The sequence below is a fragment of the Plasmodium berghei genome (assembly GCF_900002375.2).
Source record: "Plasmodium berghei ANKA genome assembly, chromosome: 2".
NCBI classification, from domain to species: Eukaryota; Apicomplexa; class Aconoidasida; order Haemosporida; family Plasmodiidae; genus Plasmodium; species Plasmodium berghei.
The window spans coordinates 30,949-46,834 of NC_036160.2; the positions used below are offsets into that span (position 1 = coordinate 30,949).

At 24.5% G+C, this 15,886-nt stretch overlaps 1 protein-coding gene and 1 pseudogene across 1 annotated transcript, besides 1 other annotated feature; one reads left to right on the forward strand and one right to left on the reverse strand.

The window, feature by feature from the left end:
• Window positions 1–2,384: 2,384 nt before the first annotated feature.
• Window positions 2,385–7,685, forward strand: PBANKA_0201051 (conserved rodent malaria protein, unknown function; the record flags this gene model as incomplete). The annotated part of the gene is made up of 1 exon (XM_034564175.1): window positions 2,385–7,685. The coding sequence occupies one exon, from the start codon at window positions 2,385–2,387 to the stop codon at window positions 7,683–7,685; it is 5,301 nt and encodes a 1,766-aa protein (XP_034419738.1).
• A 5,766-nt stretch (window positions 7,686–13,451) lies between these two features.
• PBANKA_0201100 lies at window positions 13,452–14,578 on the reverse strand (annotated as a pseudogene).
• Window positions 13,452–14,578: a sequence feature (BIR protein, pseudogene;~PIR protein, pseudogene).
• Window positions 14,579–15,886: the final 1,308 nt, after the last annotated feature.

A 15,886-nucleotide genomic window follows, 5' to 3' on the forward strand; every position in this document is an offset into this window, starting at 1 on the left:
TAAAAAATAACTGTAAAAGGAAGAGATTCCATATATTTTACAATAAAACTGTTTTTCTATTTAATAAAAATTATATAGGAAGAAAAATATTATTCCAATCTTATACTTCGATAAATATAATGTGATAAGTCATAAGTTTACACAAGTTAATAAAATTGATAATCCATATTATTTCCAATTATTAATTTTTGTGAAATATAAATATAAAATGTATAACAATTCACAAATGCTCAATACATTAATATATTTATAAAAAAAAAAACAAGCTTTAAGGAAGCAATTATCATAAATAATTTTCTCTCTATATCAAATAAATACATTTGGAACATGCGAAGAATGAATGAAAATTCAAGTATGAATTAGAATATATCGTTTATTAAAGGGAATACCGACGATAATTCCCCTTGAAAAGGGAAGTATACGTGAAAAAAATGTAAATGTGCTTACCTTGATATAAATAAAATTGCAAATTTAGTAAAACCATAAATATAAATATAAATATAAATTTTTGTATAAATATAAGTGTTCATATAAGTATAAATGTTAATTTAGGTAAAAATTCCTATATAAATCCTGATGCCCATATAAGTGTCAATATTAATATAGGTAAAAACTCCTATATAAATCCGAATGCCCATATAATATCAATGTTAATATACATAAAAATCCTTATATAAATCCAAATGCCCATATAAATGCCAATTTTAATATACATAAAAATCCTTATATAAATATAGATGATGATATATACATAAGTGATAATATAAGTAAAAATACCTACGTAAATTTAGAGAATTATTTAATATATAATAAATATATATCTTCGAAAATAATAAAAAAATATAAAATATTATCAAGTTTCAATAAAAGTTCAAGTATAAGTGTTTATTTAAGAAGTCGGCATGTAAAAGGGATACTTTATTTTGTTGAGAATACATATACAATCATCAATTTGTATGCAATTCGTATTCTATGTACACATGCCTGAGGTTGCGTAATTTGCGTCCATGTATTTAATTAATATTGCATGTAGAAATATAAAGCACGCTGAAAGATTCAATAACTCGGTATATAATTGTGTATGCACGAAATTTTGTGCACATATCAATATTTGGATATATATGTTTTTTGTGAAGTACGAAATATCACTATAAGAAGAAATTTTCATAAAAATTTTTTTATAATATTAAAGTTAATCATTCAAATAATACTATAAATAAATGTAAATAATTAAATGATAATTATACATATGTTATAAGTGTATCCTATCTAAAAAGAATAAATCAAAATATCTCATAGTATATCAGTGTTTATGTGAGAATACATATTGGAAACAATAATGGCCCCATAAAGACACTAAAAAAATTAATAACCTCACCAAAATAACAAAACATAATTAAATAAAAATAAAAGAAATGCATAATTTTTTTTTTAAGTTGGAAAAATAGCTAGTCTTAAACACAAAAAATAATTCTCAAATTGTTGTATGCATAAATAATATTAAAAAAACAATATCAAAAATATATTTAATTTATTTTTTTAGTTATTTAAATTATTTTTTTAATTATTTAAATTAAAATTTATATAAAATTAAAAAAAACATATTTATTTTAAAGTATTTATTTATATCTTAAAGATTATCTTAATTAATACTAATTTATACCAAACACCCCAAAAAATACTTATAAAAATATTTACACAAAAAAATATTAAAAAACATACTTATAAAAACAAATAAATATTATATATATATTTTATTATATAATATTACACTCAAATTTTTTACATTAACTTTTTTATTTGGTTTAAATTTTTTGAATACTCTCAAAAAAACCTTCACGCATGGATTGAATTCACCAAAATTTTTTGACTGGAATTCAAGTATTCTCATATGCTACCCCACTCTATATTATATTATGTACATAATACATATATTACACGCACAACCCTTTGGTTTTTCATATACATTGACTGCTTATTACGTTCTACATTACTATACCATTTGTATTATAAATCTTTTGTTATACTACTAATAATTTAATTGTTTTAGTTATCATATTGTTTGTAAAGTAAAATATAAATTAATTTTATTCATAAAGCATAGCATAATACCCCTATTTTTTTACTTTATATACCCTCATAATTTTTTTATAGCATATTATCATGTGTATTTCATAATATATATATATATAAGTTTAACTATTTGTATGTTTTGACATAGTGTTGCAACATTTACGCTTCACAAAACAATTGTCTAGCAACTATTTATTCATAAGATTTTATTATAATCATGTTTTTATTAAACATATTTAATTATTTATTAACCATTTAAAAAAATACACGAAAGCCCTCGCGGGGTTGAGTTAACGCTGCTGTTTGTTTAAATGGTACCATCATCGATGATTAACAATGATATACCACTTGCAAAAAATGCATGTGTTATTAGGCCAAAAGTTAAGGCAAATCTACATATATCCTTAAAAAATAGAAAGAATGCAAAGGACGGTGCTGCAAATATTTCTCACAATTTACAAAATCATGTTGAAAATCGTATTAAGGAAAGATCGCTGTATTATGCTGCTAAGGAAAAATACTATAGAAACAAAGGAAAGAAATATGATAAACTTCGTCAAAGTGTTGAATGTGGAGAATCTCGTATATTGAAAGAATATTATCATTCACGTAATCGAATTAAAAGGTGCTCAAGAAAGCATAAGAAGCATAATTATGAAAAATGTTCCGTGTGTAAAAGTCTTGTACAACGATATCTTGTATTAGGGGAAAATGCCAATAAAATTGTTGAAGGAATTAATGAAAGGACAAATGATATTATGTGCAATTCTATTTGTGACACAGACCCAAATTCCAAAATGAACGAATTGATCAAAGAGGAAACAGAAGAAAAATATAGTACAATTAAACGGATTACACCGACGGCACCAGTTCGAAAATTTGATATTGCCGAGAATATTAAAAATAATGATATCACTAAATTACCAAAAAATGAGTCCTTAGATGGTTTGTATATTAACAATGAAAAAGATTTGGATTCTTATGATTTATCAAATATGAAAAATATTGTACTTTCACACGATAAGAAATTAGGGGATACTTATATTATATCGGACAAAAATATTATATGTGATTTAGAAAATAAAGTAGAACAAAAAGGCAATAATTATCCATTGGTTAAATGCGAAAATCAATTTAATGAAAATCAAAGCTGTGCAAACATAGAATCTAATGACATATCAAAAAAGAAACACATGTACACAATTTTTACTGACCTCAATGTTTCTGAAATCATAGATTTGATGAATAGAAAACCATCGAATATCACAAATGTTAAGAAAGAACAATCACAACTCAACACCGCTTTAGATGAAATAGAACAAAAAATTCTTTTAAAAAAGTTATCTGATCAATCATTTAATTCAGAAAATTACACAGTAGATAGCAAGGAATGCGTGAAATTAGAAAAAAAAAGAAAGTTGAAGAAAACTGTTTCAAATTTGGTTAAGCTTCCTGAAGAAGATGATGTTGATAATGAATCAAATTGCTCATATAAAAGTTCTGGTAGTTCATCACGTTGTTTTAAAAGAGGGAAAACTATATTAAAAAAGAAATCGTCTTCAAGTTGTTATAATAGTGATAATAATAATAATGATAAGTTTACTCAGGTTGAAAATTTAAAAGAACTGAAGGAAAAGAAATCCTATAAAAATAAGTATGCCCCAAATGAATTAATTGGTTCAAAAAATCACCAGTTTACCAAAAAGACATTTGTTTCTAGAAATCCTCAAATTGATAAGGAAATTTATAATAAGGATGAAACTTTAAAAAACTATAAGGCTATGAAAAACAATATTAATAGTAATTCTGAAGCATCTATAACATCATATGAGAATGTTGAGAATGGAAAAGATGTATGTAACTCATTTAAGTTATCTAATCAAACAACATCATTAGGAAGTAGTGCGGTGTCAGGAAAAAACATCTCTTTGGAAACATATCAAAAAGAAAAATTTTATTGCGAGCAGTTAGAGAATGAAATTATTAGTGAGAATGAAATTATTAGTGAGGATGAAATTATTAGTGAGGATGAAATTGTTAGTGAGAATGAAATTGTTAGTGAGAATGAAATTATTAGTGAGGATGAAATTGTTAGTGAAAATGAAATTATTAGTGAGGATGAAATTATTAGTGGGGATGAAATTATTAGTAAGGATGAAATTGTTAGTGAGGATGAAATTGTTAGTGAAAATGAAATTATTAGTGAAAATGAAATTATTAGTGAGGATGAAATTTTTAGTGAAAATGAAATTATTAGTGAGGATGAAAACTATGTAAAAAATGAGCATTATAATGAAAATTATTACAATGAAAAATCTGACTTAGGATACCATTATAGTGATGGAAAATTATTTTATGAAAGCTATAAATTAAAAAAAGATAGTAATACAAAAAAAATCGATGATGAACAACCAGAGGCAGAGACACCTATAAAAATGAGTAAGAACGATAAAATTAAAGAAATACATTATTCTAATACAAAGAAAGATCATGTGAATAATTTAACACAAGAAGAACACCGCAAATTACTTGAATATTATGACGGAACATTACCATCAACATTTTATAACGAGGAAAATTTTGAAAATCCATTTAAAACAAACGACGAAGGTTCAGAAGAACCAGATTACTCAAACTTATTTTTGGGGTCTTTTGATATTAATAAGAAAGATGAAATCGAAGAAAATTCAGCTATAGAGCCAACAAATAACAAATTTACTAGTGCCTTTTTTCCATCAAGCTTTTTTAACCCAGATGAACCTATTATTGCTAGTGAACTATTTGGATTACCCAATACTGAGAATAATGATCTATATACCCCTGTAAAACTTAAGAATTCATTTGAAACTACAAAAGATAATTTAAATACAAAGAAAGTTAATAATAATACAGTAGAAAAAACAGATAGACCAATTATTAAAGAAGTAAAAAATGATTCACGTAAAAGAAGTAAACATGTTATATTTGATGAATCATCACCAAGAAGTAATAAGAAATTTAAATACTCCAATAATTATATGAGCATTAATAATGCAGTAGAAAAAAATGATGATCAAGTTGCTCAATATGAAGAAGGAAACAGAAAAAATTTACTTAAAGACACACAACGTGCTAAATTATATGGTTCTATAATTAAAAAAAACTGCAAGCTTATGACTTATGGTCAAAATAAGGATTACGATAATGTACCAAAAGAAAGTAATAAAAAAAGGGTTCGATTTCAAAGCGAAGTGACAATAATACCTAACTTACCCCCCAAAAAAAATTATATCGATTTTCCTAATTTAATTAATGAAAACAATAATATGCTTATTTCTTATGGACAAAATAGAAATATTAATCATGTAATAGAAAGACAGGGTAACCCAAATGTTCCAATTAAAAAAGAAATAAAATTTAATCCATCAAAATTCGATAATGTGAATAATAATATTATGGATTTAAATACTGTAACTAATAATAATTCCACAAATAAATACATGAATTCGGTTAATGATATGTGCCAAAATAGAGGAATATGTACTCCTATTCATATGACCCATCAAAATATAGAAATAAATAAAAATAATAACGAAAATTTCCAAAGTAGAGAAACAGAAAGCCTTAGTAAATCGTTACAAAAAAGAGACATGTATTTAAAGCAAGGGTTGTATAAAGATATCGGAATGGATCTCATTAATGTAGTACATAAACTTAGAGAAGCAAAAGCCATTAGTGAAGAGCATGAAGAGAAAAAAATCGAGCCCACTAATGAATTATACAAAAATATAGGCATTGATTCGAATGGTGAAGCTCCAGCGACAACAGAATTTAAAAATGTTGATGAAATACTTGCAGAGAACAAACGTCAAATTCTTAATCATTATTTAATGTTAGACAAAGCTGAAGCCCTTAAGAAAGCACAAGAAATTAAAAATAGTACTGATGAAATTTTAATAAAGAAAGAAAAAGAAGAACCTATTGTATTTAACAATAATAATTTGAGTCCTTTAAATTCAAGAAAACGGGCACTTAGTGAGAAACCTAAGCCCCCAAAAAAATATACAAAGAAAATACTGAAAAGAAATGTAAATAAGAGTGACTCATTTGCACCATCTCAAAGCCACCATTCTTTATCTGATAATAAAAATATATATGCCAAAAATGACATGACAACCACAAAGTCGCCAGAAAAATCCCCTAATATAAGCGATTCTAACGAAAATAGTCATTATAGCGAAGGTGGTGCTACTGATTCGTCTGCCGCAGCACAGTCATCAGTAGATAAAATGTATGAGAGATATCTTAAATATGCTGGTACCAAACGAGATTGGGAAAATAGGTTTGTCGAGGGTCGATCAAATCCATTTAGTAATGGCCAGCCATACCATAACGATATATTAGAAAAGCATACTTCCTGCTTAATATCGGAACGCACACAAAGACATCTAGAAAGACGATCATATGAATTTCAAAAAAAAAAAGAAAGAGAAAGCATGAATCGAAATTTGACAAAAAGACCCATAGTAGAAACTCCTAAAGTCAAAGAGTATAATTGTAAGGTACTTACAGAATATTGGGATTGGGATAATGAAAAAACCAAAGAATTTTGGAATTGGGATAAAAACGATAATTTAAATTTTTGGAAAATGGATTATGAAAGTGCTAAAAAATTTTGGATGTGGGATAAAGAAAAGGAAGAAACATGTGAAAATATATCAAATAACACAATGAATTTAGAAAATGATGATATATTAAATATTATACAAGAAATTATAGAATCTCGAAATATCAACATCCCAACTACAAATACCCAAAATCTAGAAAAAAGTATCAACATGTCAACAAGTACCCAAATTCTAGAAAAAAATAACTATATACCAGAAAAAAATATTCCAACAACACCAACAAAAAATATTCAGACACCAAAAAATACTCCAACAACGCCAAAAAATACTACAACACAAACAAAAAACACTCCAACAACACCAAAAAATACTCCAACAACGCCAAAAAATACTACAACACAAACAAAAAACACTCCAACAAAAACAAAAAACACTCCAACAACACCAAAAAATACTCCAACAACGCCAAAAAATACTACAACAACGCCAAAAAATACTACAACAAAAACAGAAAATATTCCATCACAAACAAAAAACACTCCATCACAAACAGAAAATACTACAACACCAAAAAATACTCCAGTACAAACAAAAAACACTCCAGCACCAAAAAATACTCCAACACAAACAAAAAACACTCCATCACAAACAGAAAATACTACAACACCAAAAAATACTCCAGTACAAACAAAAAACACTCCAGCACCAAAAAATACTCCAACACAAACAAAAAACACTCCATCACAAACAGAAAATACTACAACACCAAAAAACACTCCATCACAAACAGAAAATACTACAACACCAAAAAATACTCCAGCACAAACAAAAAATATTACAACACAAACAGAAACTACCTCTATACCAAAAAAAACAGCCTCTAAACAAACAAGAACAGTCTCTACACAAACAGAAACTACATACATACCAACAAAAACAGCCTCTACACCAACAAAAAAAAAGTCCGAAAACAAAAATACATTGCATAAAAGTCCTTGGAAATAAAATACTACCATAAGGGTTCGAAAATGAAAAAAAGTATTAATACCTATCACTATGAACTATAGATATGGTACAAAAAATTATGGAGAATAATACAAATGCTAAATCGGAAAATCGAGAATTATTTAACTTTGTAATTTTCAATAAAAAATAAGGAATCAGATAAGGAATCTGGAAAAAATGCATTAGATCATATATTAAATAATATAATGCAATATCTAAGTCATTTTAATTATATTTAGAAAAGAATGCCTTGAGAAAGGTATGATATTTTAAAAAGTTCACTGATATTAAGCAATCTTTGATTTGTAAGAAAAGTATTGTTGCTAAGGAGTGGAGCAAGGGGAAAGTATTGATTACAATGATTACTCATTTCACTAATGACGTATGTAACGCATCCGAAAACAGCAAAGGGATCCATATAAAGAAGAACGATGCCAAGTTGAAGTTGTTTTAACATCTATTGGTGAGCAATATTGTCATGTTTCTAAAAATTATTATATACAGAAGAAGGGAGTTCTGCGAAATAATATAATTTTAACGATATTTGTAATTATAACAAATTTATATTGCATTTAAACTAACATCTGATTTATTAATATCGTATATTGCATTTACACCTGTTTATTACATTTGTTAATAATTCATCACTAATCAAGCTAGCTAAAACTTTTAATATATGTTCATCTATTGATAATGCATTTCAAAATCTACAAAATAAAATAAATGTGTATTACATTGAATCTGCGTATTACATTGGATTTGTGTATTACATTTAATTTGTGTATTACATTAGAATTGTGTATTACATTAGAATTGTGTATCACATTAGAATTGTGTATTACATTAGAATTGTGTATTACATTAGAATTGTGTATTACATTGGATTTGTGTATTACATTGGATTTGTGTATTACATTGAATCTGCGTATTACATTGAATTTGTGTATTACATTGAATTTGTGTATTACATTGAATTTGTGTATTACATTTAATCTGCGTATTACATTTAATTTGTGTATTACATTTAATTTGTGTATTACATTTAATTTGTGTATTACATTTAATTTGTGTATTGCATTGGATTTGTGTATTGCATTGGATTTGTGTATTACATTTAATTTGTGCATTACACTTGAATATGTCTAAGCTAGCTAGTATTTCGAATGCTTCTATAAATCTATATAATTACAAATATCCTAAAAGATATTATGAACAGCGTATCCCATCTGATGATATAATAATTTCTAAGAAATGTAGAAATATTGCTGGAGCAATAGATTACAAACAACCTATCACTTGGATCACTATTCTTATATGGAGAAACTTTCTTTTTTGGATAGCAAGTGCAATACTGAGGTGAGTACAATGGGTACTCGTTTAATCAATACCAACCCAAGTTGCACAAAAAAGCAATGTATACCTACTTATTAATATAAGAGTGTGGAAAAATTAGTGTAAATCAAACAAAATACCATACTAAATGATCTAATACATTTCATTTTTATCGATAAAGCAAATAACTCAAAATATATTAAAGATAAGTTTCTTGTAGCAGAGTTAAAAATTCTGATAGACAGCCAAAAAAAAAGAACTAATGAAAAAAAATAGCATAAAAAATAACTCCACAAAAAAATACCAATATCTTCACAAAAAAAAAGATGTGATAAAAAAGAAAGAACATGTAAAGCAGAAAAAATAGTTGAAGATAGAGCATATAAGTCAGAAGAAAATTATTGATGAAATAACAGGTAAGCCAGAAAATGTAGTTGAGGAAATAACGGGTAAGCCAGAAAAAATAGTTGAAGAAATAACAGGTAAGTCAGAAAATGTAGTTGAGGAAATAACGGGTAAGCCAGAAAAAATAGTTGAGGAAATAACAGGTAAGTCAGAAAATGTAGTTGAGGAAATAACAGTTAAGGCAGAAGAAATTCATTGAGTATATAACAGATAAGTCAGAAAAAATAGTTGAGTATATAACAGTTAAAACAAAAGAAAATTATTGAGTATATAACAGATAAGTCAGAAAAAATAGTTGAGGAAATAACAGGTAAGTCAGAAAATGTAGTTGAGGAAATAACAGTTAAGGAAGAAGAAATTCATTGAGGAAATAACAGGTAAGTCAGAAAAAATAGTTGAGGAAATAGAAGATAATCCAGAAAAAATAGTTGAGTATATAACAGTTAAAACAGAAGAAAATTATTGAGTATATAACAGATAAGTCAGAAAAAATAGTTGAGGAAATAGAAGATAATCCAGAAAAAATAGTTGAGTATATAACAGTTAAAACAGAAGAAAATTATTGAGTATATAACAGATAAGTCAGAAAAAATAGTTGAGGAAATAGAAGATAATCCAGAAAAAATAGTTGAGTATATAACAGTTAAAACAGAAGAAAATTATTGAGTATATAACAGATAAGTCAGAAAAAATAGTTGAGGAAATAGAAGATAATCCAGAAAAAATAGTTGAGTATATAACAGTTAAAACAGAAGAAAATTATTGAGTATATAACAGATAAGTCAGAAAAAATGGTTGAGGAGATAAGACAGAAGAAAATGGTTGAATATAACAGATAAGATAAAAAAAGGAATATGGGTACTATGTTAGGCAAAAAATAATGCGGGTACGAGGTTGGGCAAATGAAATATAAACACATAAAAAGATATATACAAAGTATTTGGCAAAATATATGAAACAAAGGCGCATAAACAAGATACGTATAAATATTCAAACGCGCTTTCTATATGATGATGAGAGCCGTGCCAATTAGGGGAAAAATATATTACATATAATGAAAAAAAAAAAAAAATAATAATAAAAATATACATGTTAAAATAATAAAAAAAATCCTAATTGCACATGTCTCGAATCAATATCGTTGGCCATATAAATAACTCTACTTTAGAAACAATACCATAGTAATGTGGAATAATAACTGACAAAAAATATTAAGGCACTTAACAGTTATAATAACTTCCCAATTGAAGAATATCCATTGGCACTGATACATATATCAATGTAATAATATTGTCTTCAATCTAGTATCATTAAATTTAGACAACGCTTCCTAAAAGAAAAAATGGCATAATCCAAAATAAGTCATACAATATTTAATTATCACATAATGTTTTTTGGCAATTTCAAACAAATTGACACAAATATGTATATATGCATACATTTTTTAGCATTTTATGCAACTTAATTATATTTTATTTATATAACAACTTTTACAACACTTTTTACCTTAAATTTTATTTTATTTATATAACAACTTTTACAACACTTTTTACCTAAAATTTTATTTTATTTATATAACAGCCTTTACAGCACTTTTTACCTTAAATTTTATTTTATTTATATAACAACTTTTACAACACTTTTTACCTTAAATTTTATTTTATTTATATAACAACCTTTACAGCACTTTTTACCTTAAATTTTATTTATATATTTTTAACTACCATTATAAAAAAAACTTTAATTTTTTCTCTTAAAACTTTATATTATATATATCATTTAAACTATAACATAGCACTAACATATATAGTATGCTAAAAAAGCAATAAACATATATTATTCATTTTGTTCAAAGTTCATCACCTTTTGATTTAAGGGTATTCCCAAAAATTGCACACAACATATATGCACAAATAATATATAGGTATATATGCACAAATGTAAAACTCGATAAATATAATGATCTATATTTTTCAGTAATTCAATATGCATAAGAACGATGTAAAAGTAAAAATTAGCATAGCTACAACAAAATAAAATGTTCACTTTTGTGTGTGATAAACCCTGGTGTATTTAAATTTTTTTTATAAATTACGAAATAAGAAATGAAAGGTAACCATATTATTCATAAAAAGGAATCGATAAGTTGTGATATATCACACATCAAGTTATATTAAAAAAAAATAACCGTGTCAATCAAATAAACTAAATAAATGTATATTGTGATATATATAATACAATCTAATCCAAATATAATAATCATCGTTTTTAAATAAATGGCCATTTATAATATAAAATATTATGAGTTATATGTAGTTAGCGGAATATTAACATGAAAATATCAAATAGTAGCGTTATATATTAATAATATTTAATGTTTATGTTATCTTAGCACATCAAATGCGTATATTACAATCTTTGAAAAACTATTTTTTATTACATTCTGTTCATATTAATATTTATCTCCATTATGTGCTTCATATTTAAACTTCGTTTAGAAGTTAATAAATTGGTGGGATAACATTTTTTTTATATTTTGGTATTTGATATATTTATCAATTTTATGTAGACCACGAAATATATCAACCCTAAAACAGAATCACACGGCTTAGCCTATATATATACAGACTCTACATATTGTTTGTAACCTTATTAAATATATTTAAACTGGAATTGTTTTAAAAACATTACAAAGTGTAATTAAATATAATTAACAATATTAACAAAATGCATGAATAAATAAATAAATTAATTCAAATTTTCATTAATATATAATTGGATATGCTTCCCAAATTTAACATACTTCCGTGCTTGGTCATTGATACAATATTATATATATATATATATATATATATATATATATATATATATTAGAGCAATAACGCTACTCTATCTACCATATTACTTATAATTATTAGACAAATTATTAGAACAAACTATACCATTAAATTTTATTAATATAATTATATTTTATTTTTTAATTGTTTTAAAATATAATTTATTTATACCTCAAAACTATAAATTTTAAATATTAATAGTGATTAATCTAATATTATACCTTTATGAGAAATAAACTAACATATATAGAATGATTTATATTATTTGAATTTAAAACATTAGCATAAAATGATACTATACATAATCGAAAATTAAAAGAATAATGTACATATATCTATAATTAAATTTTTTATTAATATGCATGTTTTTATTGTATTATTAAGAATGGTAGATGCATAAAATGCCTTTTGTAGATAGTGCTGTATTGTCGAATTTCGATCTATATTTCATGCATTTATATTTTATGGCTATCATTATATATTGGTAATATGTTTAATTAACGTTGAAAACACATATATTAATCCGAATATATATTGTAATGTAGATGAATATTCAAAATTAATCATCTTATAATTCATACCCAGATTCATATATAATGCTATTATTACAATTCAACTAGCATAATATAATTTAAATTAAAGTAATTGTAATACAAATTATAAGTTTTACTAAATAAAAGATTTCATCAAATAAAGAAACATATTATGATATGCATAATTCAATATAGCTCTGGGTTATAAGGCTTATATAATAGGGAATTATGGTATTCCATAATACGATTTTATATATAGTCAATATCTATATTAATATATACAATATAGACATTTTATTTTAATCATATTAAATCGGGATGAACACACAATTGTATATATTATACTTTATGGAAAATATGTTATGTGACCCCTTTCATATTAGCTTGTGTCTCTTTTGGGTTGCATATTTGAACTTTTGAACTTCACTTCGAGATTAAACATACTAGTACATACATTTAATTAATGCTCAAATTATAAAAAAATAAATAAAGATATAATACTTACCCCTAACTCGAATATTGGTTTCACAAACAATCCTGACCCACAACATAAAAACTATATAAAAATTATGCAAAAATTATTTCTAAATAGGCATTTTCTTAAAATATATAAATCATTATTACTATTCCTGAAATAGCCACTCTCTCTGATTCATATATTAATAATTCATTCTCTTCTTTATATTTTTTATTTTTTCTCTTAAATATTGTTTTTGAGCTCGTTTCCGAAATCCAAATAACGAATACTAATATAAAAAGTTAAGAAGCGATGATATTTTTGTTAATGTTTGCATATATATAATGAAAATAATTTTTTAATTCCTTATTATTTACCTTATATGAAATCCCTAAAAAAATGCTATTGCAACTAATATCGATAAAATTGAAATTTATTTGCTTACTATCGAAGAATTTGATGATGTGACTTCAGAACTTTGTGCTTTTTCTATCGTTGGGAAGGATGAAAAATTGGAACAACGGATATCATTACATTTATTTTTAAAATTAGCATAATCATTTGATAAAGTAAGCAATATTTGACTAAATGAACCGTTTTTATTATTACTAGAATATTTCTTAAGTTCTTTATATTTTTTAGAAAATTCATTAGCTTTTGTCAAATATTCCTCGCAATTTGGACTGTGTTCATTAAATTCAGTATGCAGATTACATAATATATTAAATGCATCATATAATTTAGATATAATATTGTTGTCCATATCCGCATTCGTCAAATCGTGTTTTTTAACTATAAGATCCTTATAACTACTACAACCTTCGACTTTGTCTATAGGATTTTTATACCTATCATTATTTATAAATGTAGTATAAAAATATTGTAGGCTGTTTTTTGTTTCATTTTCCTTTAGGCTTAGCATATAACTTAGCCATATCACAATGTAATCAATAATATCGATGTTACTTTTTGCAACAAACTTAAACACGGAAAATTCTTAAAGAATTCATTAAAAAAATATAAGCATCCAGCACTAATTTTATCGAGCTCATTAATACAATTTTGATTACTACAATACTGTTTGAAAGTTGATCATCTTTAAATTGATAATTTCCTTTACTGTCCAATTGATCAGGAAACCATTCCTTTACATCCTGGAACTTTTTACACTAAGAACACATTTAAAAAAGTATAATAAAAATATACGTTAATGAAACTCTTATAAAATCAAGTTTAATGATATTTATATATAATAAAATATCAAAAAATGTAAAGGAAATTATTATTATTATTATTATTAAAAAATGAATATACCATATTTTTATCCATTGTGATAAAATTTCATTTTATATTTGTAAATTGAGTAGAATCATGTTATTTTATATACGATGCACCAAATATATGACGCAAATATTTTAACCCTATATATAACAGCTGCCTGTAGTTAAATATATTATAAGTTTTTCAATAATTAAATTAATATAAAATAATAATACAGTAGTATTACTAAAATCATATTATACTTATTTTGTGACAATTAGATAAATTACCTTGAATAGAGGATTACTTAATACATTTTTGATTAAATATAGATATGATGCACTCTATACAAAAAATGATATTCTTGCTAACATCTGGTATAACTTTATTATAAAAATGAATTTAAAGTATTTTTGAACATAGAAAAGGAATATATTTATATCTTATGTTTTAATGGTTGTTCTTCTAAAACTTAAATACTGTATATATCTAAAAAATAAAAAGTTCTATTATTACTATAATCCTTAAAAGTATATAAATAATCGTTTTTTAAAATATATTAAATTTTTATATGCTTGTTTCTTATAATATATAATACCGTTTTTTCTAAAATTATATTATTTTCGAATTAAGTTGCGTTGTTCCCTTTTTTAATTGCATATACATAATTTTAATATTATTTTTATTTAATATGAATAAATTCATAATTCATTTTAATAAATCCAATAACTTTATTTTTATTCCTATATAATTCAATTTAGAAATATATCTTATTATGTAATTTTATAATATATTTTGCACATCTTTCCCTCGGTTTAAAACGGCAATTAGCACTGAGCCCGTATTTATTAAGCTATTTATAAGTTTAAATAACCCTTTAAATGCATATTGTTTTTAAAATAATATTTAGTATATATTAAATATTAACGCATAAATAAGTATTGATGGAATTTTAAAAGTATAATATAAAATTATGCGTAATTAGGTTGTTATATTTCCCTTTAAGAAAAGAGAGGTAAGGTATATTTTCTCTTTTAATATATAAATTTATATAAATATTCGTTAAATGTTCTACAATGATCATTTTATCTTATATATTTTATTTTTATAGTTATCAATGCATATATGTTCAAGTAATTTGTTAAAAATTCTATATTTTGTTAATTTTACGATACAATAATGCTAATTTAGATTATAAAATGATGATTAATTAAACAATGATAATATAATACGCGTTAATATGGAATAGTAAAATGGCATTTAACATGGATTGAATCTTTAACCTTTTCTCTATTTATCCAGTTTTTTAGAATATTAAACCACATATCCTAAATTGAATCTTTAACAAAATATATAGCATTGATACCTTTATAATGT